This window comes from Nematocida ausubeli (assembly GCF_000738915.1).
Source record: "Nematocida ausubeli strain ERTm6 chromosome Unknown supercont2.5, whole genome shotgun sequence".
NCBI classification, from domain to species: Eukaryota; Fungi; Microsporidia; genus Nematocida; species Nematocida ausubeli.
Window position 1 is genome coordinate 412,808 of NW_026515638.1, and position 25,990 is coordinate 438,797.

General features: G+C 37.5%; 17 protein-coding genes and 1 non-coding gene across 18 annotated transcripts; 6 read left to right on the top strand and 12 right to left on the bottom strand.

Moving 5' to 3' along the window:
• Positions 1 to 917: 917 nt before the first annotated feature.
• Positions 918 to 1,886, bottom strand: NESG_02209 (uncharacterized protein; the record flags this gene model as incomplete). Its single annotated transcript, XM_053049819.1, has 1 exon — positions 918 to 1,886. One exon carries the CDS (start codon positions 1,884 to 1,886, stop codon positions 918 to 920), a length of 969 nt encoding a protein of 322 aa, XP_052903990.1.
• Positions 1,887 to 1,914: 28 nt separating this feature from the next.
• Positions 1,915 to 2,307, top strand: NESG_02210 (uncharacterized protein; the record flags this gene model as incomplete). Its single annotated transcript, XM_053049820.1, has 1 exon — positions 1,915 to 2,307. One exon carries the CDS (start codon positions 1,915 to 1,917, stop codon positions 2,305 to 2,307), a length of 393 nt encoding a protein of 130 aa, XP_052903991.1.
• Positions 2,308 to 2,395: 88 nt separating this feature from the next.
• Positions 2,396 to 3,154, bottom strand: NESG_02211 (uncharacterized protein; the record flags this gene model as incomplete). Its single annotated transcript, XM_053049821.1, has 1 exon — positions 2,396 to 3,154. The coding sequence occupies one exon, from the start codon at positions 3,152 to 3,154 to the stop codon at positions 2,396 to 2,398; it is 759 nt and encodes a 252-aa protein (XP_052903992.1).
• A 367-nt stretch (positions 3,155 to 3,521) lies between these two features.
• On the bottom strand, positions 3,522 to 4,442 carry NESG_02212 (uncharacterized protein; the record flags this gene model as incomplete). The annotated part of the gene is made up of 1 exon (XM_053049822.1): positions 3,522 to 4,442. The coding sequence occupies one exon, from the start codon at positions 4,440 to 4,442 to the stop codon at positions 3,522 to 3,524; it is 921 nt and encodes a 306-aa protein (XP_052903993.1).
• A 37-nt stretch (positions 4,443 to 4,479) lies between these two features.
• Positions 4,480 to 5,541, top strand: NESG_02213 (uncharacterized protein; the record flags this gene model as incomplete). Its single annotated transcript, XM_053049823.1, has 1 exon — positions 4,480 to 5,541. One exon carries the CDS (start codon positions 4,480 to 4,482, stop codon positions 5,539 to 5,541), a length of 1,062 nt encoding a protein of 353 aa, XP_052903994.1.
• Positions 5,542 to 6,346: 805 nt separating this feature from the next.
• Positions 6,347 to 9,493, top strand: NESG_02214 (uncharacterized protein; the record flags this gene model as incomplete). The annotated part of the gene is made up of 1 exon (XM_053049824.1): positions 6,347 to 9,493. The coding sequence occupies one exon, from the start codon at positions 6,347 to 6,349 to the stop codon at positions 9,491 to 9,493; it is 3,147 nt and encodes a 1,048-aa protein (XP_052903995.1).
• A 530-nt stretch (positions 9,494 to 10,023) lies between these two features.
• NESG_02215 (uncharacterized protein) lies at positions 10,024 to 12,171 on the bottom strand (the record flags this gene model as incomplete). The annotated part of the gene is made up of 1 exon (XM_053049825.1): positions 10,024 to 12,171. One exon carries the CDS (start codon positions 12,169 to 12,171, stop codon positions 10,024 to 10,026), a length of 2,148 nt encoding a protein of 715 aa, XP_052903996.1.
• Positions 12,172 to 12,740: 569 nt separating this feature from the next.
• Positions 12,741 to 13,676, bottom strand: NESG_02216 (uncharacterized protein; the record flags this gene model as incomplete). The annotated part of the gene is made up of 1 exon (XM_053049826.1): positions 12,741 to 13,676. One exon carries the CDS (start codon positions 13,674 to 13,676, stop codon positions 12,741 to 12,743), a length of 936 nt encoding a protein of 311 aa, XP_052903997.1.
• A 222-nt stretch (positions 13,677 to 13,898) lies between these two features.
• On the top strand, positions 13,899 to 14,732 carry NESG_02217 (uncharacterized protein; the record flags this gene model as incomplete). The annotated part of the gene is made up of 1 exon (XM_053049827.1): positions 13,899 to 14,732. One exon carries the CDS (start codon positions 13,899 to 13,901, stop codon positions 14,730 to 14,732), a length of 834 nt encoding a protein of 277 aa, XP_052903998.1.
• Positions 14,733 to 15,314: 582 nt separating this feature from the next.
• On the bottom strand, positions 15,315 to 16,670 carry NESG_02218 (uncharacterized protein; the record flags this gene model as incomplete). Its single annotated transcript, XM_053049828.1, has 1 exon — positions 15,315 to 16,670. One exon carries the CDS (start codon positions 16,668 to 16,670, stop codon positions 15,315 to 15,317), a length of 1,356 nt encoding a protein of 451 aa, XP_052903999.1.
• Positions 16,671 to 17,508: 838 nt separating this feature from the next.
• NESG_02219 (uncharacterized protein) lies at positions 17,509 to 19,707 on the bottom strand (the record flags this gene model as incomplete). The annotated part of the gene is made up of 1 exon (XM_053049829.1): positions 17,509 to 19,707. The coding sequence occupies one exon, from the start codon at positions 19,705 to 19,707 to the stop codon at positions 17,509 to 17,511; it is 2,199 nt and encodes a 732-aa protein (XP_052904000.1).
• A 431-nt stretch (positions 19,708 to 20,138) lies between these two features.
• NESG_02220 (uncharacterized protein) lies at positions 20,139 to 20,633 on the bottom strand (the record flags this gene model as incomplete). The annotated part of the gene is made up of 1 exon (XM_053049830.1): positions 20,139 to 20,633. The coding sequence occupies one exon, from the start codon at positions 20,631 to 20,633 to the stop codon at positions 20,139 to 20,141; it is 495 nt and encodes a 164-aa protein (XP_052904001.1).
• Positions 20,634 to 20,998: 365 nt separating this feature from the next.
• Positions 20,999 to 21,301, bottom strand: NESG_02221 (uncharacterized protein; the record flags this gene model as incomplete). Its single annotated transcript, XM_053049831.1, has 1 exon — positions 20,999 to 21,301. The coding sequence occupies one exon, from the start codon at positions 21,299 to 21,301 to the stop codon at positions 20,999 to 21,001; it is 303 nt and encodes a 100-aa protein (XP_052904002.1).
• A 37-nt stretch (positions 21,302 to 21,338) lies between these two features.
• NESG_02222 (uncharacterized protein) lies at positions 21,339 to 22,097 on the bottom strand (the record flags this gene model as incomplete). Its single annotated transcript, XM_053049832.1, has 1 exon — positions 21,339 to 22,097. One exon carries the CDS (start codon positions 22,095 to 22,097, stop codon positions 21,339 to 21,341), a length of 759 nt encoding a protein of 252 aa, XP_052904003.1.
• Positions 22,098 to 22,479: 382 nt separating this feature from the next.
• On the top strand, positions 22,480 to 22,872 carry NESG_02223 (uncharacterized protein; the record flags this gene model as incomplete). Its single annotated transcript, XM_053049833.1, has 1 exon — positions 22,480 to 22,872. One exon carries the CDS (start codon positions 22,480 to 22,482, stop codon positions 22,870 to 22,872), a length of 393 nt encoding a protein of 130 aa, XP_052904004.1.
• A 36-nt stretch (positions 22,873 to 22,908) lies between these two features.
• On the top strand, positions 22,909 to 23,430 carry NESG_02224 (uncharacterized protein; the record flags this gene model as incomplete). Its single annotated transcript, XM_053049834.1, has 1 exon — positions 22,909 to 23,430. The coding sequence occupies one exon, from the start codon at positions 22,909 to 22,911 to the stop codon at positions 23,428 to 23,430; it is 522 nt and encodes a 173-aa protein (XP_052904005.1).
• Positions 23,431 to 23,693: 263 nt separating this feature from the next.
• Positions 23,694 to 23,808, bottom strand: NESG_02225. Its single transcript, XR_008288890.1, has one exon. It is a non-coding gene; the product is annotated as a 5S ribosomal RNA (ribosomal RNA).
• A 538-nt stretch (positions 23,809 to 24,346) lies between these two features.
• On the bottom strand, positions 24,347 to 25,960 carry NESG_02226 (uncharacterized protein; the record flags this gene model as incomplete). Its single annotated transcript, XM_053049835.1, has 1 exon — positions 24,347 to 25,960. One exon carries the CDS (start codon positions 25,958 to 25,960, stop codon positions 24,347 to 24,349), a length of 1,614 nt encoding a protein of 537 aa, XP_052904006.1.
• Positions 25,961 to 25,990: the final 30 nt, after the last annotated feature.

The following is a 25,990-nucleotide window of genomic DNA, read 5'->3' on the forward strand; positions in this document are numbered from 1 at the left end:
ACTATTTAACCACATTACAACATAAACCAGGCCATTCTGTTTATATACCCAAGAATATCTGCATAAATGAAATAGTCTGCGTCTATGGGCCTCTATTAATTAAAGCAGATGAAATTAATTAATTATCCATTATTATTGTCTTATAGTGCTCCATGAGAATAATGAATTAAATTGTAGTTTGAGTTCTTTCATGAATAAAGTGCACTAGTGCAAGAAATAATCAGTTTCACATAACATATAAGTGAAGTGCAATAATATAAATAGAAGAATATATACATTTGGGTTATATCCCGTATATAAATGGTCATGGGCATAAGTGTGCAAATTATTTAGAAGAGCTTAAAGTGCAAATTATAGTAGAAGAAATTGGTGTGTCAAAAATGACAAAAATTAGTAATGTTTTAGTCAGAATATAACTAGTCTAAGATAGATAGTATTTTAGACTCTAATAGTAGATATTTGTTAAGGGTGTATTGTTTTTATCACATAATTGAATGTATTTGAATATCTTTGGTGACTGTTATTTTTTTGTATTTTTGTTGTCGCATTCTTCTTTTTTGTAATATTCTCATACCATTCACTAGAAGTAGTATACAAAGAATATTTTGGAGAATGAAATTATTTTCATCCGGATGTAGACTCTTGAAGATCTCAAAATAACAACAATGTTGTAATATTTTATCACAATAGCAGTAGTAAGTGCTGCATGAAATGTATATATAAGTACAATTAGTATACTGCGATTCATATATTTATTCTTCATCTGCAGTCTATATTAATATTATGCCAGGAATATTAGTGTGCACAGGCGTATCCTGAATGAGATTAAGAAATATTTCACAAGAACTTAAGAAAGTGTCAGTTACATAATTACAAAAGTATTTATTATATCAGTGCAAAGATGAGTGTGAATGTGCCTATTTGTCCTTGAGTGCATTAAATTGCATAATTGTGCAGCCTTGTGCACATGGATTATAAACTGCAGAGTTTATGGCAGAATTGAAGACAGACCCTGCTTTCAGTCTTCTTCCTGTGATGGGGTTATTTCTGTATACGAATTCTTCAGAAATTTGTGCAGGTGCAGATGGGTCACGCACTATAACGCATCCCTTCACAATATAGTATATACAGTTAGACTGTATTTTCCTGCAAGTATATGGGCCTATATATGTGGTCTGCAGATTCATTCCATCTACTGAAAATTCCAGTACATTTGTGCTTGTTTTGTCCCATTCTTTATACAGTAATTTCCTGACTAAGGCCGTCTGCATGGTTTTTGTGCTTTTCCTTCTCTTTCTTAGGCTGGTTTCTGGGTTTATCTCACTATCCATGCTTATACTGGACATTTCAATGGGATCTGCACTTTCTGCAAATGCGCCAGTTCTTCTGCTCTTTCCCCTTGTGGTTCTGACAGTTTTCAGAGTTGAAATTTCAGAAGACTGCGCCTTTATGGCTTCCGGTGATTCCTTTGTGTCTCGGGCACTATTAGGCAGATCTTCATCAGAATCAGAGAATCCAGTCAGCACCACATTCTGGAGACTATCTTGGAACTCGTCATCAAAACTTCTTCGAATTATGTGTGAGCTGCTAATACTGCTTGCTTCTGGGTCTACTTTGGCCATGACAGTTGTTTCATTAGGGGTAGAAATATTCAAAGGAGAACAACTTGGCTCTAATAAGCTAATATCTTCGTACTGTTTTCTTTCCATTTCTTCTAGCTCTTTGTTCGCCATGTTCCAATACGCATCGATGTTCTCCATGGAGTCATCGTCCATAATGACTTGCAAATGCGAATTTCGTCTTAATCCTGCCAATATTTCCTGGGAAAGGGCCAGTGCATGGCCAGTCTGCTTTATTTGTTGCTTCTCTCGTCTTGGCCGTGCCATGTATATATTTATGATTTTTTTATTGGGCATGCAAATATTTGCTGAATCTTTCACTCTCTCTGCTGTGGATGTGGATGGAAAAGTATTCGATGAAGTATCCAGGGGTGTATTTACAAATGACGGTGTGACTTTATTAATGGACTATCACACAGGATTATTCTGCCATAAAAAGATGGACAGAGTAAATATAGCAATTTTCACAGAAGAAGAAGATTTCACAGAGAAAGATATCCCAGAGAAATATGCATACTTAATGGGAAATGGAGTAGTCTACCAGACAAAGACAGATGGAAACAGGCAGATAATAGACATATCATTTTCTGGTCTTTTAGTAAACATAAATGTAGAAACATCCAGGATAAAAGTTCCTCAGGCGCATAAGAGACTATATATAGGGGTAGAAGGAGCAAAGAACACATGAAATAGATATTTGTCTAAAATATCACAGCAGTAGATATACGCATAGATACAGAATAAACACTCTTTATTATAAGATAAAAAGAAGAATATTACACGTAGTACATGCATGCTAGGCCATTCATGAAAGCTAAAACTGCAGATATTCCTAGCATATATATATACGAATTATAAAATAAGTTCCCAAATATTCCTACATTACTCACAAATATTACCTTCCTATTAGGGAGTGGGTGGCTCTTTTGTTTTTCCACAATTAATTTATACTCGCCTGGCTGAAGATCATCTAGTTTTCCTATCTTGAAATATGCAGATGAGAAGGAAGATGACTTAGCCCAGCTGCTAATTTGACTATTTCTATCTGCATGAATCTTCATAATATTATTCTCATTGAGAAGTGTATATTTATCGTTAGGATATGTGGATCTAATAATACCACAAGGATATACCCACTCACCATCTTCTACATAAGGAGTGCAATCTATATTTAGTTCATCCTGTGATGTGCCTTGATAGAAAGGATCTTCTCTCATATATTTCATGTGTGTTTGTGCTGCACCCTCTACTGCACCGTACATGTACGTGTTTGTCTTTGGTTTTTTCACTGTAAATGAATATTCACATTTATCGGTGATGCAATGGGAAAAGTCAATGGTAATCATACTAGTGGAATCTAGGAAGAAATGAATTATGCAAGTGCATGCTATGGCAGCAAGGGAGATTCCCGTGTAAAATGTAAGTCTTTTTTTGGTGCTCATTCGAAATGTGTATCTCGGCAGTTTCTGCTCTGTTATTTCAGTGTACCTTTGCAGGAATACTTCTTTTATTGTGGCAAAAATAGACGCAGCCATTGAATAAAAATACGCAAATTATTAAATATTTCATATGAGAGTGGCGGCAATTAAAAGACAAAAATACAGTTACTGCAAGGACAGAGTGAATGTTTCCTTTGGGAAGTGCAGCAGAAATAGTGTCACCATAGACTAACTGAAGTCACAGGCTGCAGGATGGAATAAAAATGAGTTTATTCTTACTGGGAATATAATACAAATGGCAGTTATTCTTTATTATTGTTGTGACCTGAAAACTTTCCAGTGGAAAAATAATAATTGATGAATATGATATTTGTTTAAGAATTATTTAGGTGCAATTGCCTTGGTATATGTCTTAATACTTTTATCTGTTTGTCTGGTTGCCACTTGTGCCTGTCAATTATTTCTATTGCAAATGAAATAGTGTTTTGAAGTTTCTGTCAATTATTTCTACTAGACGTGATCTTTCAATGTTTTTTATAGCTGCCACAATGTCAATCACTTGGTGCAGATTCACTGGCTCATTCCTTCCTTTCACAGGGTGATCTTCAACCCACTTCTTGCTGGGTTTAAGATATTCGTGCGTGTGCTTGTGATATGTGCACGTGGGGCGCACTGTGCACCAAGGTGCATCTGTCTCTAGAAGCAGTTTATCTAGGGGTATATTTTCTATCACAGAAGTATGCACATTCTCCCTAATTGAAGCCCCATTTATTCCTATATAGTATCCCTTACTGACTAGTTTTTCCATTTCCTTCAAACTGCCTGTATATGAGTGTATTACGCCTGCCACTTTATACTGGTCTATAATTTCATGGAAATCTTCTTCGCAGTCTCTGTAATGGAATATATACGGCATGTTGTATCTGTGCGTTTTATCCAGAATTTCCTTAAATATCTCTTTCTGTTTTTCCTTTGGGGAGTAGTCCCTGCAGTAATCTAAGCCTATTTCACCTATGCCAATTATGCAGTCCAAATGGGAGAGAGATGCATCTACAACCAAACCAGAAATATCTTCATGTAAAAAAGACCTTTTATCCTTTATATTTCCACTGTCTAGAACCTTAATAAGACCATTTACATCTTCCTTACTGGATGTTTCAGTGCTCCCTGGGTGTATGCCAATTGTGCAATATTCTTTGTACTCATTTGCTAATGCAATGGACTCAAAAGAGCTCTTTAAAGAAATCCCCAGAAATACCATTTTCACACCATGCAATTTAGCCCTATTAATTACCCCAGGAATATCACATATATGCTTCTTTCTGCTGTTGTATATTCCCATGTACTGTGGATCAGTTATGTTTACTGCTATGTCGTACGGCATTCTTTTAAAATATGGATTTTTTAATAACAACATCCATATGGAGACTGGACAGCAAAACATTGAAGAAGAATTAAAGAATATTCTGACCCAAGGATGCACAGACAATGTGGAAATACAAAGGGATGCATATAATAATATAACGATAATTAAAAGGCCAGAAGTATCTGGGGATTTATATAAAGTAGGCATTGATGAAGCAGGAAGAGGGCCGTTAGCAGGGCCACTTGTGTATAGCATGGCTTACTGGGTTAGTGACCCAGATACAAAAGTGTATAATGACTCAAAAAAAGTAGGAAAGCAGAAAAGAGTCATGCAACACAAAGACTTATACAAGGATAAGTCTGTTGGATTTATAATACGCTGTTTATCTCCACTATTCATAAGCATAAATATGCTTTGCACCATACGCGATAAAGAGAATAAAAGTCTGAAAAAGATTCCTGCAAAAAAAACTGCCAAGAGACAGAAATTAGAACCTGAAATTGCAGAAGAGGCAGGGAAAAATAAAGAACCATCATACAGCACTATTCTGCATATGATGGGGAAAACAGATTTAGGACCTCCTATTTTTGTAAGTCGCATCAGGCAGAACCTAAATGATCTATCAATTGGGTGCATACTAGAGCTACTAAACACGTCGATTAAGTCGGGAGTGCAGATGCAGGAAGTGTTCATTGATACTGTAGGGAATAAGCAAACACTAAGGGCAAAAGTAGTCGATCTATTAAAAGACTCCAAGGGAATAAAAAATGTGACAGTTGAGGAAAAGGCAGATTCAAAGTATCAGGTAGTAGGGGCTGCAAGTATTCTTGCAAAGGTCACAAGAGACATGTTCTTTGAGAATTCCGATCTATCAAAACTGATTTATAAAGGGGCTTCTCTGCCAAAAATAGCAGTCAGTGGGTACCCATCTGATGTGAATACAAAGAACTGGATGAAAAAGTCATTTTTAAGTGGCCTTGGGTTTCCGTCCATATTTCGGATTGCATGGAAGCCTATACTGGAAGTACTGCAAGAAGAAAAAACAAAAAAACATCTGAAAAATGAGACAGTAAGAGGAACAATGACTTGCTACTTAAAGAAGGCACAAATACAATAATAACCTGATATGTAGTACATACACGACTTAATACGACATAATATGCAATTATTTCTGGTTATGCAGGATCTGTCTATTTTATATTTGGAAGGCAGTCGCTGAAAAGTTCAGATTATTTCATAGTGCAGTTTTTCTTGTAGAAAGACATATTTTCATGCACTTTAAAGAACTTCTAGAGAAGCTAGTGTATGTGAATCGATCGAATAAAATGTGAAAGTACATGGATGCCATATAATTCACATCTTAGAATACAGAATAATACCTAGAAATAACTCCTGCAATTAGTACTTAGTGTAGTCTGCTGTAACAGCTTCAGAATTAAAGGAAATCTGTGCATCAGCAGGCATAAAATAAATGTAATTTTAACTAGGCTAGTCTCCTGTGGTAATACAATCCATAAAATACACATAATATAATAGGTGCAATTCAGATATTAGTATATTCGGGTTTATAATTATCTTATGTACTTGGAAATATACTTTCCAATAAATTTACATTAGAAATGTATCTATAAGAAATTCACTTCTAAAAATATATTTATGTGCACAGAAGGAGAACTATTTCACAGGAAATAGAAGTATAGAATAGAAAGAGTATTTGCCAAGGGACTTTATTTTGTACAATTACATCTGTACTAGAACTAGTTATATTCCTATGTACTTACAAAGTATTTAAATGTAATATAATATTTACAGTTGAAATTAAACATCTGTATATATCTATGCTAATATCCATATATTAATGCAGTAGATCAAACTGATGAATATTAGTAATATTTACTACAGAAATTAAATGAAAAGATTCAATGAATAAATATAGTACTGAGACAGTAAGAGATAATGAATTAGAAAGAGATGAATTAATGGAAGAAATAATATATAATTATAGTGAGCTAGATAGTCAGGATATGGATATTGAGTCATACGTGCATACGAAGCAAATGACTATACTATTAGAAGGATCTGAGATAAGAAAAAGCATAGACAAGAAGAAGTGTTTTATCTCAGATAAAGAAAAGAACAACCTTCCTTTGGGCTTAAAAATACTTGCATTTACTATATACCAGCAGATAAATAGAATAATCAAAGCCATTCTATCTCATAGAATGGAGATGCCTAGTACCAGCAATCCTTCAGAGAAAAGCACGAAAATCCTCAAGAAAACTGACTTTCTACTAAAACAGCTAGATCTACAGAAGACATGCATCTTCTCACAGGAAATAATGCAAGACTTGAAGTATTTATACTGCAAGGACCCATATACAGTAGAATCCTGCATACTCAGAATAGAAGATGAACTAAACAGTCCATGGTGCAAGACAGAAATACTTAGTAGACTTGAAAGAATAATGGCAGAGCCAACTAAAAAGGACATGAAATATATTCGAATAGCAATTAATAAGCTAGATATTTTGAGTGCCCAAGACTATATAGCCCAGCAAGTTAATAGGCAGATTTTCATTAGAAATGACACAAAGGCAATCCTGCAAGAAATCATCAAAGGCTCCTATACGATAAAAAGTGAGTTGCAAAGTGCATTTACAGTGGATATAAATGAAGATCCAGATGAAAACATACAGATCCTTATAAAAACTATTGCACATATATTGCATGGAACAGAAAGACCAGAAGAATTATTGTACGGAAGGTATGTGCCATGTCTAAAAGACTTTAGGGAAAAAGCAGCAAAAAAGAATCTCTCAAAGGAATATGCAGAGACTGTCTGCTATTACAGCCATGAAAGAATAATCTCAGAGGTTGAAAAAAATGACAAGTTAATTGGTCAAATAAATATCCAGAATAGTGAATGCTGCCTCTTACAGCAGACTATGATGGTGTTTAATAGTATCTCAGAGAAAAGTGAAGTAAAAGAGCAAACTAAGAGTGTAGAGCATGATGTACAAGGCAATATACCAGAACATCTTGAGATAAAGGATAATGAGTATTATTTATCACATCAAACAAGTGGTGATCTAGACAAAGATATAATATCCCACATAAAATCACATCCTATAAGACACGACAAAGAGTTAAATGAAATATCTGCAAGCAAAGCAATAGAAACCCTAAAGACAATAGGAAGCCTTTTGGTTAAGTGCCTGGTAGAAGACGACAAGGAGAAAGCCCTTAAAGATCTGAAGGCAGCATATAAAAGGATTAATTCTGTTCCACTCAAGATAATTGAGGAGTATATGCCAAGAATATGGATGGATTTACTTCTCAAAAATGATTTATATATTTCCATCACCAAGGAAAGGAATACATATATGGGCATAAAAATAGTTCAAGCAGTGCAACAATACCGCACGGATATGCTACATATATTACTAAGTGTCTTTATGGAGGCATCAGTCGTTTATTCTCTTTCTATGGGAAAAGCCTTATTAAAAACCATTATGCCTGTTTATATACAGGCCTTCCAGCCAAATACAATTGCAAGGAAACAGAGCCTTTTAAGGAACAATAGGAGCAGATTTGCAGGGTGGTTGGCCGTGCAATACTACAGACTAAAATGCAGCATATTCAAAGACCATGATATAACCACTGTCAAAGAGGATATCTTTGGTGATGTATCGCAGTTTTTGCCTATGAAGAATATTCTATCAATGATACTGGATATAATTAATGAAAAACAACAAAGGGATCTTTCCATTATAAATGAAGAACTGGTTAAGCACGGATGCATTGGTATTAGGCTCCTGAATAAGATGAATATGGCAGCAAAAGTAGAATATATACGAAATTCAGAATTAGGCAAGGAGACACATGAAGGACTAGATACTACAGAAATAAGAGAGAAGCTAAAGACCATTATCCATACGGAAGAGTCTCCAAAAATAAATATGAAGCTATACTATCACGACTGCATCACGAAATCAGAAATTAAAAAAGCTGCAAAAAGTCTTCATAATTTTCCTTCCTTTCCTTTGCAGCCAAGAAAGAGAGGAGAAATAATTGAAATTACCCCAAGACCACTAAGAGTAACAGGGCACCAAGGTGATATCTATAGAAAGTTAAACAACTATCTTCAGTTACCAGACATTGAAAAAGACCCAAAAGTCATAAAGAAATTTCTTTGTGAAATCTCACAGTATTTAAGAATAGGAATACACTCCATTATTAAGAACCAGCAAACAGATTGCACCCCAAGAAACGCTATAAGATTTAAGAATCCTGTGCTAAAACCAAAATACAATTTTGTGACTAAATCACTTGAAGTACTAGGCAGTGCACTGTATGATGACTTTATGCGTTTAGTAGAAGTAGTAAAGAATTCAATTATTTCTTGTGCTACAAGAATAGACAGTTATATTACGACTAGATATTCTTCTCAGAATAATTCTTTGCCTCTTAGGGCATGGTCTGCTTGCAAAAGGAAGTATTTCTACTGGTTTTTTGATCCACCCCATAATATGCTGTATACATATATAGACAGATCCATCATTCTTAATAATAGAATTACCCAAATAAATCACCCTGCTGCCACCTGCATCTATAATATTCCTGAAATTCTGCCAGTGACAAAGGAAAAAAAGCTTATTAGACAGTTAAAAAGGAAAAACACAGAAACAAAGCAGGAAATACTTCTGAAAAGAGCAATAAACTCCTTCTACATGATCTCCCAAAGGGATCCAAACCGCATAAATATAAAAAATGCAGATTTATCCCAGGTATATGACTATATGCAAATACTAGCCCAAAACATTCAAGTAAAAATAGCACTACTTAGTCAGAAAGACAGTGCTCTTTTTAGATTTAGTGAGTCACATGCAGATTGTGATACTGATATTCATGATATTCAGTTTAATCCCAGCAGCAATTTACAAAAGAGTCTACATAAACTTAAAACCCCCATATTATCATGCCTAGCCTTTGTACTAGATATAATTATTGCATATTTTATTTGGGTCTCCATGGAGTTCATAATGAAAAATATTATATCCTATGTGTAGCACCTGATTACATGCATATTTTGGAAGACCAATAATAGTATTTATTGGCACAATACAGTATAAATTAGTTTATTTCTGTGATAAATACGTTACAGTTAAATTAAACCATTTAAACAGTTGAGTTTTCTAATAAATACTAAGGTTCAAAAATATCTTCTAAAATAAGTTTTTCTCTACTGTTCTATAGTACAGTGCCTTTTAATTATGAAATTTCACTTTTTATTAAAACCCAGTAGTTATACGATAAATCTAATTATCACACTGTATTTAAGACTAAGTGCAGGGCCAGAATGAGCATATTGCTGCATCTCTTTGTGCTCTGAGTACTTATCTGGTGAAATATATAATATTTAGTGTAATTTCCATATTACTGGTTTATTTGCATACTAAGCCATGCAATTAGATAAATCCATTAATAATAACCTGTGAGTGTAGCACATATAAGCAGTCATATGTGTGAGTACAAAATAGTTGAAATATTTTGCATTTTAGGGAGAAATTCCTTTACAAGCGCATGAGAACATGAGAAATCATGAGATGTAGTCAAAGGTTTTCAGAAGCAGAATAGCACACTCTGTGCTTATTTCAGCATATACCATGGGCTCTGGGTTGTACGTAAATAGGCTTGCATATTTGTGCTCTGCATGATTATAGTGCACATATCGAATAACTGCCTTAACGGCCGTTGGCTCTGCGTTGATTTTATTTCGAATGTAATCTGCAGCCACTCTGACAGTAAATCTAGTGTAGAATGCAAGAATTGCATTTCCTATTGACTGAAAGAACGGGTCCTCCAGGCCCTTTACTTCATATGGATATGGAGGTCCCATCCAGGCCCATATTTTGCTGTTCCCTGGGCCTATTTCATCTTCCATAACGTAGGACCAATACCGCCCTAGACCAAGCACATTCGAACTATTCGAGTACACAGGGAACGAGAACAAAGAAGATGCGACATTCTGCTTGATTGTCAAAAGATACTCATTTATCTTATATCTTAGTGCACATTCCTGGAAGTGTGCTGGGTCTTTTTCCTTTTCAAATTTCACCATAGACCTTTCCCTTATTCTTTTGACTTTACTGAAGTTCCATAGGTTATCCTCAAGTGTCCTTATGGTCAAAATATCATATGCATCTGCTTTTGTAATTGGTGCAGATAGTATATCCAGGGTGCTATTTGAAAGAAGAACCTTCCTGTTGAACAGCCAGAATAACTCTCTGAAACCAATTTCATCAAGCATATTTCCATATTCCTGGAGATAAGGATTTTCCCTTAGATCTAAATAGTTGAATCCTTGGCTTCTTAGCAAATAGTCTGCTAGTCTATCAACTGTTTCTATTTGATTGTGCGAAAAGTCAAGATTCTTAATGTAGTCGGATACAAAGAATATGCATGGAATGTATTCAAGCTTATTATGTGAAAGATTTGCAACCTCCAGCCTAGGCAGAGGGATAGACTCTTTGATGATCTTTTCCCTGCCTTGTGAGTGCAAGTAGTACTCCTTTGGGATTACTTCAAGTATTGCACTGAATATTTTGTTATCTTTTTTTGTAAAGGCGATCTTGTTGTGCGACAAGTCAATCACCCTTAGGGAAATTAAGTCAGGCAGATTATTCGGCAGATATGTAAGCTGGTTCCCGGAAGCATTAAGTGTTACTAGTTTGGCTAGGCTGGATATTGTATCTGGGAGTGCTGTTATTTTGTTGTTGCTTACGTTTAAGTGAATTAGCTCTGCCACTCCTATATGGTCTGGAAGGGATGTTAGGCTGCATCCTGTTACCGACAGGTCAGTTAGCTGGGGACACTCAAAGAGAAGAGGCGGTAAGGCCTTTAGGTCAATGCAATTCGTAACCTGGACCTTTGATAGATTTGGAAATCTGTGCATTTCTTCTGGAAGCTTTTTAATTGCGCACCCTACAAATGTAAGGGAATATAACTCAGTGAATGTATATATTATTTCTGGTATTTCTGTGAACTTGCAATTATGGAAGACAAGAACCTTAACAGGTGCCTTTGACTCTATGACGGGAAACTCGCTTTCCCCTACGAACATAAGCACATTTTTATGTTCACTCAGAAGACTTCTTTTTTTCAATAAACTCTCCAAGGAATCTATATTAGTCTGCTCTTTCTCTGGGGCATCATCAAAATTCACATGTCTACTTCTCTTGTCTACTTCAGTGTCATCATCTGAAACATCTGGACTATCCAGGATAATAGAGTTATGGACCTTTCTGGGGCGAGGTGCAGGGGTAGGTTTAATTTCTGATTTAACTGCATTATTTGTCTCCTCTTTTCTTGCCTCTTTTGTTTCTTTTTCTTCTGCATTATTCGTCTCTTTTTCTTCTCTGACTATTTCTTCTTTAATTGACTTTTCTTCTGGAAGTGGTTCTTCTTCTGAAAGTGATCCTTCTTCAGGAATAGTTTGGCACAGTCTACCAGATGGTACAATACTAGTATCTAGTGCTACTTTTAGGAGTTCTGGGTTTATGGAATAATCTGATTCATTTTCACTACTGGAGCTAGAAGTTAATGGAGACCTGCCTGGATGCAAGTCATAACTATCTACTATATCACTATCATCACTGCTTGCAGTTTGGTGTATCTCTGCAGTAGCAGATACCATGCATATGTACACTGTACAGAATATCTTCAATACTGTAAGACTTGCTTTCATATTCTTTTCAATATACGTGCTATTTATGTGTGTTTATTAAAAATCATATTTACTCATTTTGGCATTTATATTAATATAGCCTAATGAAGAATAATTTCGAAATTGTTTCCTACTGCCTTTCTTTCTCCTTATAATTTAGTCTATATACACTGCCTTCTTACATTAGTATGAAATATTTTGTAGAGTTTAGTATGGGGTAAATTGTATTTAGCTTAGCACTTTCATGCACCATGTTATATTTCAGGTTATATCATGGAGTGGTTATATTCAGGTTATTTCATAAAAACAGTGCTTTTTTGGCAGTTAATTCTAAATTTGTATCTTTATTAAACTCTTTGGGTTTTTATGTCTATGCACTCAACAACTGATTATTTATACTCTGTTAGAAAGCACAGACTGGCTGTGTGCACTGCGTGTTAATAAAGTGTTTTTCATATGGCATGATATTTTCTCTTCTAGGCACTTGCACTGCGCCCTAGCATATGAATGTATCTGAAAGGACTTTCTGTACTGCAGCCATGTGCACTCTTTGATAATACCTGGGTTTATTAAACGTGCATAATTTGCAGTTATTTTGCAAGGAATGGGAGACTGCGCAGGGAAAGTGCTCCAAGATACCTTCCTTCATGGGTATTTGCAAATATTAGAAGAAGCAGGAAGGAGAGAACTACATCTCCTTGCGTATCGTATAGTTTGTTCTTGTTTATAAAGTACACGTTGAATGTTTTCTTCCCTTCTATCAGAGACTCTGTATCTTCAACCAGCAGGCCAAACCGACTTATCTTTATCTTGCTGATATCATCGAAAATAAACTCATCCATTGGGTTTGTGTAATACGAACTGTCTCCTGGGATCTTTTCATTGAAGTGGTTGTAGAGAATCTTGAAGAGTGCCTTCCCATGCATTTCATTGCTTTTATCGTAGCACAAGAATCCATTTCCGCACATCATTTTCAGATCATTTATCTCCATTCTTGAAAGAATCTTTGGTGTTTTCATGTTGTTTAGCATCTGCGATGGTTCATTCAGGGCAGAGAGAAGCACATTTTTGTGCATCCATGTTTTGAAGTCTTTTTCCAGCTGCTTGCTGAGACCAAATTCCTGCTCGTACTCTTCATACTTCTTAATGACTATCTGCTTGGGTGGAGTAATTGCCTTGTTCTTCCTTCTGAAGGACAGCTGGAAATTAATTTCGGATTTTCTATATGGCTCCTTATCAGCTGGCTTTTCCTCAGGCTTTACAGCCTCCTGTGGCTTTGCAACTATCTTCACTGCCTCTTTATTTTTCTTGGAAGACGATGCCATTACCAGAATTACAAGAAGCATAAAACACGCATTCGCGAACAAATATGTCAAAACTGCAAATAGACACTTTCCTCCTATTTTTATATACGCAGCAAGTGCACACCCAGTAAGAACAACCTGCACAAGAAGAGATTTTATCTTCTTCTCCATGCCAACTGCATGTGAAATAGAAGGGTCTGTCTTTTCTAAAGATATTTTCATTAGCGCAAATGCAAAAAGTAAATTATATATATCCGAATACTTTTCAAAGAGATCATGAGATGATCAACACAAATAAACACAGCGCCAGTCATGCAATAAAGAACAGCCTGAATTTAGAGAGTGCAATTATTGGGTGAATTCGGGTATTTTGTTTTAGACTTCTTTGAAGTTTCATACGTTGCTATGGCGTGTTCTTTTATAGCACATTGTAAAGGATAAACAATGTCCACGAACGAAAAAATAGACTTAAATGCACCATCTAGTTACCTGGGTGGCATAGACCCAGAATGGATTGCAAGCGGGGATAGCATAAAGGGCCTGCTCCTTGGAATGGCTTCTGCTCCCTTATTGTTGGTTTCTGTGTACTTTTTCAAGGCCAGCCCACGGTTTTTCTCTAAGGAACACGGAATATCTTTGCTTGCGTATATGGCATGCTCGTTCTTAGTCTCTCTTGGCGTACTATTCTATGGTCTTCCAGCCGTGATAACCTCCTTTCAGATACTTCCCATTCTGAACCAAATCTTTGTTAGCTCCTTCTCGCTCTCTATTGAGTCTATATCCTCTATTATGCTTACTACACTTAGTGTATACTTCTCTCTTATAGGATACAGTGGAATTGAAAAAACCTCGTCTTTCAGCTGGATTGCTTTGGTTCTTTTCCTTGTTGTGCTAAGTCTCTCCATCATGCGCCTTACTTCGCATAGTGACTACATCAGAAGAAGATTTGAAATTGAGAAATACTCAGATCTGCTTTGCATGCTTGTCCTTTCCTTTGAAGGCGCCATTGGATTTGTGTCACTTTGCTCTTTCGCATACCTATTCAACATACTCCTGCCTATTGTTGCCTTGCTCACAAGCATGTCATTTTTGCTTGCCATGGAGAAAGCCCTTTACTACTACCCAGCCACTGCAGTTATCCCAATTTTCACGATTCTTGTTAGAGTAATTGGTGCAATATTCTCTCTGCAAATATATTCAAACGCGTACAATGGTGCCGTGGGTTTATCTCTAATTCTTGGAGTAGTGTCCTCTATTTTTCCTTTAATATTAGCATAGGTTAAGTTAAATAAATATTTCAATATTTATCTATTACTGGTGTTCTTCCAATCTATTGATATAAATCTCTTCATATTTACTTTTTTGCAAATCGTCTGTACGCTTTCCATTTTTCCATCGTAAAATATTTCAGCCCAAAATATAAACAGAAGAGAAAATATAAAAGAAGAAGCACTTTGCATCTGTAAGGCAGTATTATTAGTACCCGGAGTGTAGATGTATTCAGTAAAGATACTATCTACTGGCATCTCTATTATTAAATCAGCTGAATTCAATATTCAAAAATGAGCTTGCTAGTGCATTAAGAGGCCCTCTGCTGGTATATAGAAGTAGTTATAGTCCGCATATGCCTGCTGCTTAAAATGCTAGTTATTTCTCTTTTCTGGTAGATGTTGCAATGTGCTAGATTTTCTTGGTGTACTGAAATGTACTTCAAGTGAAGAAGGAGTGGTAGTGTGTGGTAGAATTAATAATGGAGTTTATTCGTGCGTGATTGGCTAGCCCTGGGGCCTACTTTATCTGCACAGTCAGTGCAGGTGTAAGCACAACTAGAAGTAAAGCAGTGCAAAAGGGGCATGTTTACTATTCACTTGGTGCAAACGAGTTTTTCTCAACTATGTCAATGAATGTGAGCGGCACAATCTTTGTCCCAGCTCCAGATCCAACTAAAAAATGGTTCTTTTTTATAGGAATCTCTTCTAGCACCATCCAGGTGCCAGGCTTATACTTAGCACTCTCTTCCGGTGCTTTTTCCTTTTTCTTGATTAGAACAATATCCCCAAACTTTGGAGCCTTTTTCTCTTTTACGATGGGCATACTTAGCTTTCTGTTTCTCTCTCTTTCCTCCATCTCATAGAACATTCTCTGCTCAGTGATTCTTCTCTGGTTCTTCTTGCTGTGGTACTTCTTCAGCGTGCTTAGCTCTTTAATATTCACTAGGGACTTGTTCGCTTGGTTTTTAAAGAGCATATTTGGGGTTATGTTAGTGTACATCTGCTTCTTCATATTAAACCCTTTTATAATCCAGTCAATCGTGCCCAGCCAGGTCTTCTGGTTCTCTGACTTTAGAATGTATCTTTTTAGCTTTGTCTTGAAGGCCATGAAGATTCTTTCTGCCTCACAGCAGCTGTCATATATCGTGTTTTTTGCATATCCTTGGATGTACTCTATTGTTCTCTTTGTGGATATTTGTATTGTGCTTATTGGAATATTTGTCAGGCCTTTCCCCATGTATATGCAGTAAGGCTCTCCTTCTGCCCTGAACAGTCTGTTCAAGGCCATTATCACTTGATTGCTGATGCTTATGCAGTTTGTCAGTGGGTATATCAGCTGGTACTCTGAATATGCATCTACAATGTGCAGAATATGCGTATATCCTTTGTTGTAATCCTTGTATCCAACGAGGTCAATTATTGAAAGATTAAGCCTTTCCATGCGCCTGGCTGCCTCTGGTATTGGTTTTTTAAAAATGACAGGGGGTACTTCTAGCTTTTTCTTTTTCATTTTTGTTTTTGGCATTCGCTGCTTCTTTTCCATCATTTTCATCCTTTGCCTTAGTATTATGTCCCTGCACCCTGGGCAGCTTTCCACTAGCTTCGCAATGCGTACCTTTTTAAAGCCAAACCATTCTTTCTTTATCAGCTTCCAGATTTTATAGAGCTTTAAGTGCCCGTGCTTGGCTTCTATCTGTGTGAATGCCTTTAGAATTCCCTCGTCATCGTCGTCACCAATTGCGAATACTTTTTCTCCACTCTCTCCTATTTGTATAGAAAGACCCTCGTTTTTTTCGATCTGGAACATTTGTGATCTCTTTATAAAGGTCTCCTTCGCTGATTTCGATAAATATTCGGGCACAATGCCAAAATCTAAATAGTTTTTAGTGTCCCCGATTAACTGAATTGACATTTTGATTGATAGAGCGTTCTTCTTCATTTCCATGCTAAAGCTTCAAAAATATTTTATTATGATATTTTATAACCCAAAAATAACCAGAGTACCCTAGAACAATTCTTTTTGTGCTTTTTAATGGGCCGCATTCTGAATAAAGCTACAGGGAGTGCGTATGCATTGAGTGTAAAGTACATGCAGGTTCTTGCTCATTTAATGCACTTTTCATTTCTGGCTGAGTCTCTGATTTTTTCCTGTCTACTATAATATATCCCGAACAACAAATATTTGAGCATAAAAGCTTTTCATATAGAAGAAGCTTTCTTGGCTGGCTGGCTCTAGTAAATGTGCCTAGATATTAGGTATATCAAGTAGGGTTCTCCTTACACTTAGTCTACCACGGATGTAAATGCACTTTAATTAGTGTCTTACCCTGGGGTGATTATTTTAATGAAAACAAAAATCGGCATAGTCTTACTCTTCATACAGAGAATATAATTATTACTAGTAGAAAAAGTAGACTAAAATTAACTACCATAAAGAGACAGAACTATTGTCCCTGCAAGAAGCAGAAATTAATAATGTACTAGACTAGCCTGAGTATTAGTTTAAATTAGGCTAGATGTATTCTTGCATATTTACAGTCTTCATGAATATTAAAAGAATACTAGTGCAGCTGTCTCAATGGTAAAACAATTATATTCATTGGGTTAAATAATGAAATATATCTTAGTGTATATGTAACTTGTAAATATATAAAGAGACGGGTAGATGGCATTGTATGTGTACTGCAGATGCCTAATATAAGAACTATTATTTTTTGACTTTATTATTTTCAAAAAGCCCTTTGTGACTGTGGGCTTCTGTATATTTGGATAGTAGGATTTGGTTATACTTTTGCAGGTAGGCAGATGTTTGGCTTAATCACGTGCTTTATGGATTGCATGAATTCTTCTACGGTTGCGTTCTTTATATCTTTACTTGAACCTCCACTTGGGCATGAAAGCGGCTGTTTAAATATCTTTTTCACGGATGGAAATAGTCTACTCAAAGCCATTGCTACGATGTCATTGCAGTTGTGGTTTGATGTGTATAAAAGAGGGCTGTTTATCTTGATGTTTATCATATTACGAAGCTGCTCTTCTGTGTGATTAGTTCCCTTGCACTTAAGAAGAAACAGAAGGTCCTGAATTAGTGAAGCTGCCTCTACTTTGTCATTCATGATTGTCACATCCATTCGTTCCAGGCTTGGAAAAGCATTAAAAATCCTTTGCATAGTTGTTTGCATACTGACAAACTCTTCACCGCCATTCTTAGCCACATCGTACCCTGGGTCAAAGAATGTAAATCCAAATACTTTTATGCTTTTTTTGACTAGGTTCTCTTTAGACTCAATCACGGAAAGAATTTCAGAATTCATGATGGCCACTTCTGTTATGTCTACGCTCTCCAGGCTGTTTATTTTCAAGACCTTTTTGAACATGTCAACATAAGAAGGCTCTTGCGAGTCACTGTCCCCAAATAGTCTGACTGTCTGGATGTCCATCCTTTCTCTGACAATAGTCGGCAGCTCTGAGTCCTTGTAAGGCTCTTCCATGTCATTCTCAGGCAGAGAGATCTTTAGCTCTATAAGGTTTGGAAGTCTTTCTAGATTTAGCTCTTCAAACACGTAGTGATACGGAGAGACAAGAGTCATTAATGTGGTTGTGTTTTTCAAAGGAATTGAGAACTTACCTAGGAAGTTCGGTCTTCTGTGGTTAAGCTTATAGAGGCACGGGTGCGTTTTATCTACACATATACGCTCTCTGTCTATTTCCTTCATAAACCCAATTTCAGTAATATTCAGGGCCAGCAGCTGCTTCTTTGCAAGCTCATTCAGAGATAAGTAGTCATAGATAACGAACCCTTGCATGATCTGCTTCATTTGTCTCTCAGATCTCTTCTTCTCAAAGTCCAAAACAATATTAACAAGCGTCAGGTTATTCTGGATTCTTCGCAGATTTCCAAGTGACCGCATGTACACAACCTCCACAAGCTGGAACACCTCCATGACAGAACTGAAGTGCATTTCAGGAATTTCCAGGTCCTCCTGTATGACCACCTCTATACTCTTAACTGTCAGCTGGTTGTTAGTGGCAAGATAGTACGCAAGCCCAATGTAGTTTGTGTTTGGTGCCCTTTTATTACTCATAAAGAGCTCAATGCCTTTTTTGCCTAGAACTGCAGTTTCCCTGACATACGTAAGGATGCTCTTCATGTCGTTGTCCTTTACTGTATTGCAGAGTGTGGCATAGAGGTACCAGATGAGGTCTAGGTTAACTTCTCTGCTTAGTATCCATCTGACCCAGCTTCTATCATCAATGCGCCTGGAAGGCACTTCAGTCATTAAAGCAGGCCTTCCATTATACCTTATTTCCCGGAGTATTTTCATATAGTAGGAGCCAGCTCCCACATTGTTCTGCAGGAGTATGCGCATGTTCTCCTTGAAGCAATCTCTTTTTGTCATGTCCATTCCATACTTCTCTTTGATCTCAGTAGGAATTCGTATATACTTGTCCATTGAGAATATTTCGTACAGTGCAAGAATTGTGTTTATGTCCTTTGTGGATAGATAAAGACCTTCCTCCTTTGAAAAGTACGGAACATTTGCCATGTTCACCATTGTTACAAAGTTCTCTACGTACACATCGTATATATGTATTTTCTCTTTCTCTTCCCAGTCTAGCTCGAGCCTCTTAAAGTACTCTTTTGTGTAGAAAACGGATATTATCGTTCGTTTATATAGTTCATCATTGACATTCTGGGTTGCAGGCGGGTTTTTCTGCTGATCTCTCTTGATCAGGAACTTACGCGCTTGTTTATACTTCTCAATTGGCTCAAACCCTGCAAGGAATGACTTCTTGAGAATAGGCGCTGCTTTCTTACGCAGTTGGTTCTTTTCAAAGAATGATGACCAGTTTACAATATTCACACTTCCCTCTTCGTCTGCATTGAGAGACTTGGATAAGGATAGCACAGAGGAAAAAGAGCACAGAAGTGCCTTTATAATCAGAGTGTATTGAAAAAGTGATTTTCGCTGTAACTTCATAACTATCAAAGTATCAAAAGTATAAAAAGATAAGTCTGAAACACTGTATCAAAAAGACCATTGCAGATTGAGTGATTGATTGGAAATAATTTGTTGTTTTGGAATAATGATGGCGCCTGAAACACAAAGTGCATAAACCATAGAAACCGCATGCACAATCTGCCAACCAAGTACCTGAAAACTTAAAGAGCATCTGGTTAGTGCACATTTGCAGCCACCCAGAAGGATTTAATCCATATGCTTACTACAAGAAAAGACACTACACCATGGATTGAAATATATTTCATTGAGGCACCTGTCTGTGTAGCAGCAGACAAAGAAATTCTTAAACAGACAGGATATGTAATAGTAAGAAGAATTTAATAGAACATTTTATTATTAAGGAGTGAAAACAAATATCTACTGCAGTTATCTCTACATGGCAGATATATCTAATAGAAGAATATTCTGCTGTATCTGCAATGGAAAATTATATCTGCATCTATTAGTGTTGTGTGATCTAATATATCGCCATATAAAATATGCCTATACATTACTATTCTTAGTATAATGCACAGTGGTATTATAGAAGTACTGCATATGCATATATCTATGTAAATATACAGTAGATCAACCACTGCCACTGCCATAATACAGGCAAGTATAACTGAAATATCTCTATATACTACTGCACAGCGCCAAGAATATGTATGCTTGCAATGTACTTGTAAATTATTCTGTAAGCATACACTTTCCTTCCTGTGCTGTAAATTAGTAGCTTCATTTGGGCGTCCATAAATGCATTTACTTAAAACCTTCATGCATAGTCCTTCCAGAAAATAAGCATTCCCTGCAACGCACAAGTGCTCTATATACATAATTATCCTGGTAAGAGGCTCTAAAAGAGAAGGCTCTTTAAAGATCTCGCAAACAACAGGTCTTTCCATACTAAAATTCCTCTGTATAGCAATCTACTCCATGCATGCGCATAGCCATAACTGCCTAATGCAAGGACATTCAGAGACTAGTCCCGTCCATATTCTGTTATAGACTATCCTTTGATGTAAATCACTAAGAAGCATACAAATACATTAACCAAAACGAAAAGAGCTGCAAATATCATAATTGCAAACATCACCATCATTATCTTATTGACAGATGATTCCAGGTAATCCTGCAGTATCTTTGACTTTCCATGCTGCTCCTGCAATATTTCCGCGGGAAGCATTGTTTCATTCATGCACTGAAACAGCACTCTGGCTTTATACTGCTGCTGCCCTATTGGCTGTCTGCTTTACTCGGTGGATCTGGACTATTTAAAGAGAAGGCCAATAAACAGAAGAAGAGACAGCCCACCCACTGTCACGATTAAAATAAGCATAAAACTGTCCTTTCTGGCTGCATCTATCTTATTCATGATATTTTTAATGGCCAGCCGATCTACAGCACTGCTCTTCATTACTTTATCGATATAAGATATGTCTTCATTTACTGCATCATTGCATCTTACAGAGAGGTCCTTTAGGTCCAGCACAGCCCTCCTGAGGGTTTTCATTTTCTCATTTTCCTCCAGGATAACCTGTGCTCTTTTTCCCTTTTCCTCCTGGTCAGCCATAAATATTCAAAATTTGCAAAGAATAAATAGAAGAAGTTTATTCAAATCTCTTTGTCTTTGCTCTTCCGGTACCAGTTCTCTTGGCAGCAATCTGTCCAACCTTCTGTCCAGGTGGTGCAGTTCTACCGACACAAGATGACTTTCCTATGTGCTGGTGGTTACCTCCTCCGTGGACGTGGTCAACTGGGTTCATGGCCACACCTCTAACTCTTGGCCAGGCTCCTAGCTTGCCTCTTGCCTTCTGTTTGTAGTATGCTCTTCCGGCCTTAAGCAGAGGCTTCTCGTGCACACCACCGGATGCAATGATTCCAATCATGGCACGGCTGTCTCCACTGAGGATCTTCTTAACACCAGATGGAAGCTTTATTCTGGACTCGTTCTTGTCTGGGTTGTATCCAACAACAGTGGCGTATGAACCACTTGTCTTTGCAATACTTCCTCCATCTCTAACTACTCTCTCAACTGAGCAGATAACTGTACCGTCTGGGATGTTCTTCAGGCACATTGTGTTTCCAAGGGAAAGTGGAGTCTTTTCTCCAAAGTATATTGTCTTTCCAGTGTACATGCCCTCCAAGGCCACTAAGACTACTTTTTCCTTCTTAGCGTGCTTGTCTTCGTTTACCATTGTAATCATGGCAAGAGGTGCATTTCTACCTCTCTCGTGGACTATCTCTGATACTATTCCTTCACGCATCTCTGCAGATGGCTTTGGGAACTTAGTTGCGCCCTTTTTGTACATTTTGTTAGTTCTGTTGTGGGGCTTTGATAACCTCTGCTTCCTTAGTACTTTAGACATTCTATTATCTGGGGTATTAAAAAATAAAATTAAATACGCATGGGAATATATTCCGCATATGGCATTAGTGCAAAAATATGCAGTCTTCCAGGATGAAAAAGAAAACAAAGTGTTCTTCAATGGATGTGCAGATTGGGTGCCTGGAAGGTGCTGCTGTCTTTAAGCTGCACGGCACTTTGTGCTTTTATGCAAAGAATATTTTCTTTTTATGGATTACAAAAAGCAGTTGCAAGCAGAGTACAACGAATGGAATGATAAAAAAGTAAAGAGGCACTAGAGACAAATACAAGTAAAGGGGTACACACCAGAGCAGATATACAACCAGATAGAAAATATCACCAATATAGCCATAAAGGATGTGGAGGAGTACTTAGTGGACTACATGAATAAAGACTCACTGGTGAGTGAAGAGAGTGCATCCGAGGCAGAAGATGAAGCTGAAAGCAAAGAAGCATCAGAAGGCACAGAAGAGGAAGATGTCTCCAGTGCATCAGATGAAACAAGTGAGAGCACTGAGGGAGAGCAGGAAGAGAGTGGTGCAGATGTCAGTTGCAGCGAGGAAGAAAATAAGCTAGAGGCAGCAGATGAGGAAGAAGAACTCTCTGAGGTGGAAAGCATAGATCCAGAAGAATCTGGGGAAAAGGAAAGCACTGAGCACAGCTACTCCTCTGGGGAGCTGAATGATATTTACGACTACTTGGAGAGAGACTGCAACGAGTCTGGCGAGCTAATGGAAGAGACTGCTTTGGAGACTTTGAAGAAACTTGGAAAATAGAAGAACTTTTTATGCAGAAAATATTTTCAGTTGCAAATGGACAGACAAAGACAAATTGAAAGGATTGAAAGTGAGCTGGTCAGCCAAAAGCCATGGTATGAAAAAGGAGAGGTCTCTGTGAAGGAAAGACCAAAGAATTCGCTTCTATTTGATGAGGACTGCGACTCAGACGAGTTTGTGCGGAATATTGAGTTCATCCGGAACAAAACCACTCTGAAGATAGAAAACACTGTTGACGTGCTAATAGAGAGAATTGTAAAGGACCGGATAAAAAGAAAGACGTACGATAACCCGCGTAAGGCCCAGCCAAAAAAGAAAGACCTCACAATTGTAGTGCCAGACAAGGATGAGAAGGTGGTACTGCACGATATTCTGGATGGAAGGCGCAGTGAGAATGACAAGTTCATGGATCCCAACGAGATGATCAAGCTTTTCAACGAGATAGACAGTGCACTAGTGGAGATATCAGACAAATCATACACTGGAAGCAGGCCTATGCAAACAATAAGCAAAAAAGAAGCACAGCCAGATGACGCAAATCAGAAGGTACGCTTATAAGCACAGCAGATGCAGCACATGAATTCCTGGATATATGTAGTATGGAACTGTCTGCTGAATATTAAGCATCAGCATGCAGTACTGTATCACTAGCAATACGCAAAGCACAATAAATATATACTACAGTATCTGACTATTTTTCGTTTGTGTGAAATATGCTGCAAATTTGTGCACGGGGCTAAGTTTAGTCTAGAAGAGTGCAAGGAGAAAGCTGCTGGGAATGAATGTGATTTATTCTGTCCTGCACTTGTAGAAAAGGACAAAAAGTGCAGCACTCTGTGTTCCCACGCGGTCTCCCATCGCAGTACTATCAAAGCTGTCACGCGCTTAACTTCAGAGATCGAACGGGTTCTGGTGTGTACGCAGGCATATGGCCGCACGAGTATTAGTTACCTGCTGGGTCCTTGTAGGCCTATATTAGTCTTAGACGAGCTTTGTCTTCTGCTTGTGTGGTTTTCTGAAGTTTCTTTTTGCAACTTTTGGCTTGTCTGTGTATAGGCATGGAAATACATTTTACTTGCTGAATATTCTAGAGGATGAATTTGGCAGAAGATGCAAAGACAGATTTATGATTCTCTTTGTTCTTAGTATGTGCACTAATTCTTTAACTATTTAATTAGAAGCATACTTTACTTGGCTTCTAAGATGATCTATATTAATTTTGTATTTGGCATTCAAAGAGCCTTTAGAGTTAACAGAGTATATTGTAACTATGCTAAAATAGATATACTTTTCATTAAGCCCATTTATTTAAAATATCAGATATTTCGGTCTTTGGTCTTAATAATATGCCTTCCTGTGCTGGAGGCATACTGCTCTTGCTATGCCGCAATGAGAAAAGGCTTTGTCACGTTCCATGCAAACTAAAACCACCTAATTGTAGGATTTGTTGTAGAAAAAGGCAGCTGTATGTAATCTAGTGATCAATTACATTTAAATTTCCGGTCACCACCTTGTCATCCAGCACAGTTCCATCTGCAATATGGATGGACTTGCCTTCATCTGCAATTATAATCACTGTTCCTTTTAGCTCTACATTTTTCCCCAGTGTTACATTTCCACTGATTGTTAGGTGGTCTAGATCATCAATAGTCACTGGCCCATGGACGTGGGCTCTGTAGTTTGAAACAGTTTTGAAACAGTCTCCCACTAGCCGAATGATAGGAATGCTGTCCGTAATTCTGTTGGGGGAAATTGTTAGAGTTCCGTGCGCTATTTTAAACAGCGTGCTTTGGAGCAGGAACAGATCGCTGCATGTTTTAACAGGAAGGAATCTGCTCCTAGGAACAACCAATCCCTTTGCATTTGAGAAGTATCGAATGGAGGCTCCAATTGCTGTTTCTAGCTGGATTACACTCTCGCCATTTGGAAGCTTCTTCTTGTTTTCGATTATCTCCAGCTCCATGATGTTCTGGTCTAGAACTTTCTTTAGAGATGGAAGATGTATCCAGATGGAGTTTGTATTGAATATCTTGAATTTCCGAATGCTCGTGAAATCTGTTTTGTTCTCTGCTGGCACTTGTGCTATTTCCAGAAGCTGCAAAGCGTTATTATATTCAATGAGAGTGCCGCCTTTAACATCTGCTCTTGTCTTCTTTGTCACCTCCATTAAGAAATCAACTTCATCCTTTATTACATACTGCAGAATGGACAGGTCTATCCCTGCTTTTAAGTTGTCTATGTTGCTCACAAATAGATACTCCTTTCCTTCCTCCAAAAGCTTCTCCAGCATGCCTGAGTCGTACAAGGAGTCATACAAGTCCCCATGCCCAGGTGGATACCACCCGTCGGCCTCTTTAACAGACGGATCTGACAGCACCGGCATCAGTGTGTCCTCAAATATCCTTGGGAAAACACTCTGCTCGAAGGACCAAACCCCGCTGTACTTACTTGTTAGCTTTCTTGTTTGCTGGTGCGTATTGTAGCTGTTCATCAACACAAGAGGAACATTTGTGCCGTACTTTGTGTTGAAGTGCTCCAGCTGCCGAACAGTCAGATCGATGAAGTTCAAGTAGTTCTTCACCTCAATTGCACTCTTAGGCCCTGTGCAGCCCATTGATGTGCCAAGGCCGCCATTTAGCTTTAGCACAGCAAGCTTATTAAGCATTTCAGAAATATTCTCTGCTGGCGGTGCCTGAATTGACTCATACTCGACCATCATCTCTGCAGGTGGCGGTGCTATTTTAGACCAATCGATTTTGTCTGACCTAGTCTTTAAATATCTTGAGAATATCTTTAAGAACTTCTTTTGGTCCTCTGGTTTTGCCCTTTCATATTGAGAAGATAGCGCACTTAGCTCCTCCTCCATTAGAGGCAAAAGACATTCTGCACCCCTCTGCATAAACTCATATGCAGTGTCCATGCGAGTCAGCTCTTCTGTGCTTGTTCCTTCTAACAAGGAAGGCCCTATATCTTGCGAATTGTTCTCATCCATTGTAAATAAAAAAGTACTTCTATTTATATCCTTTTCATTTTTACTTATCCATTCTGAAACCATATTTGCCATATTTTTAGTTTTCTTTTTGTCCATTCTCTATGTTTTCAATCTTCCTTATTTTTG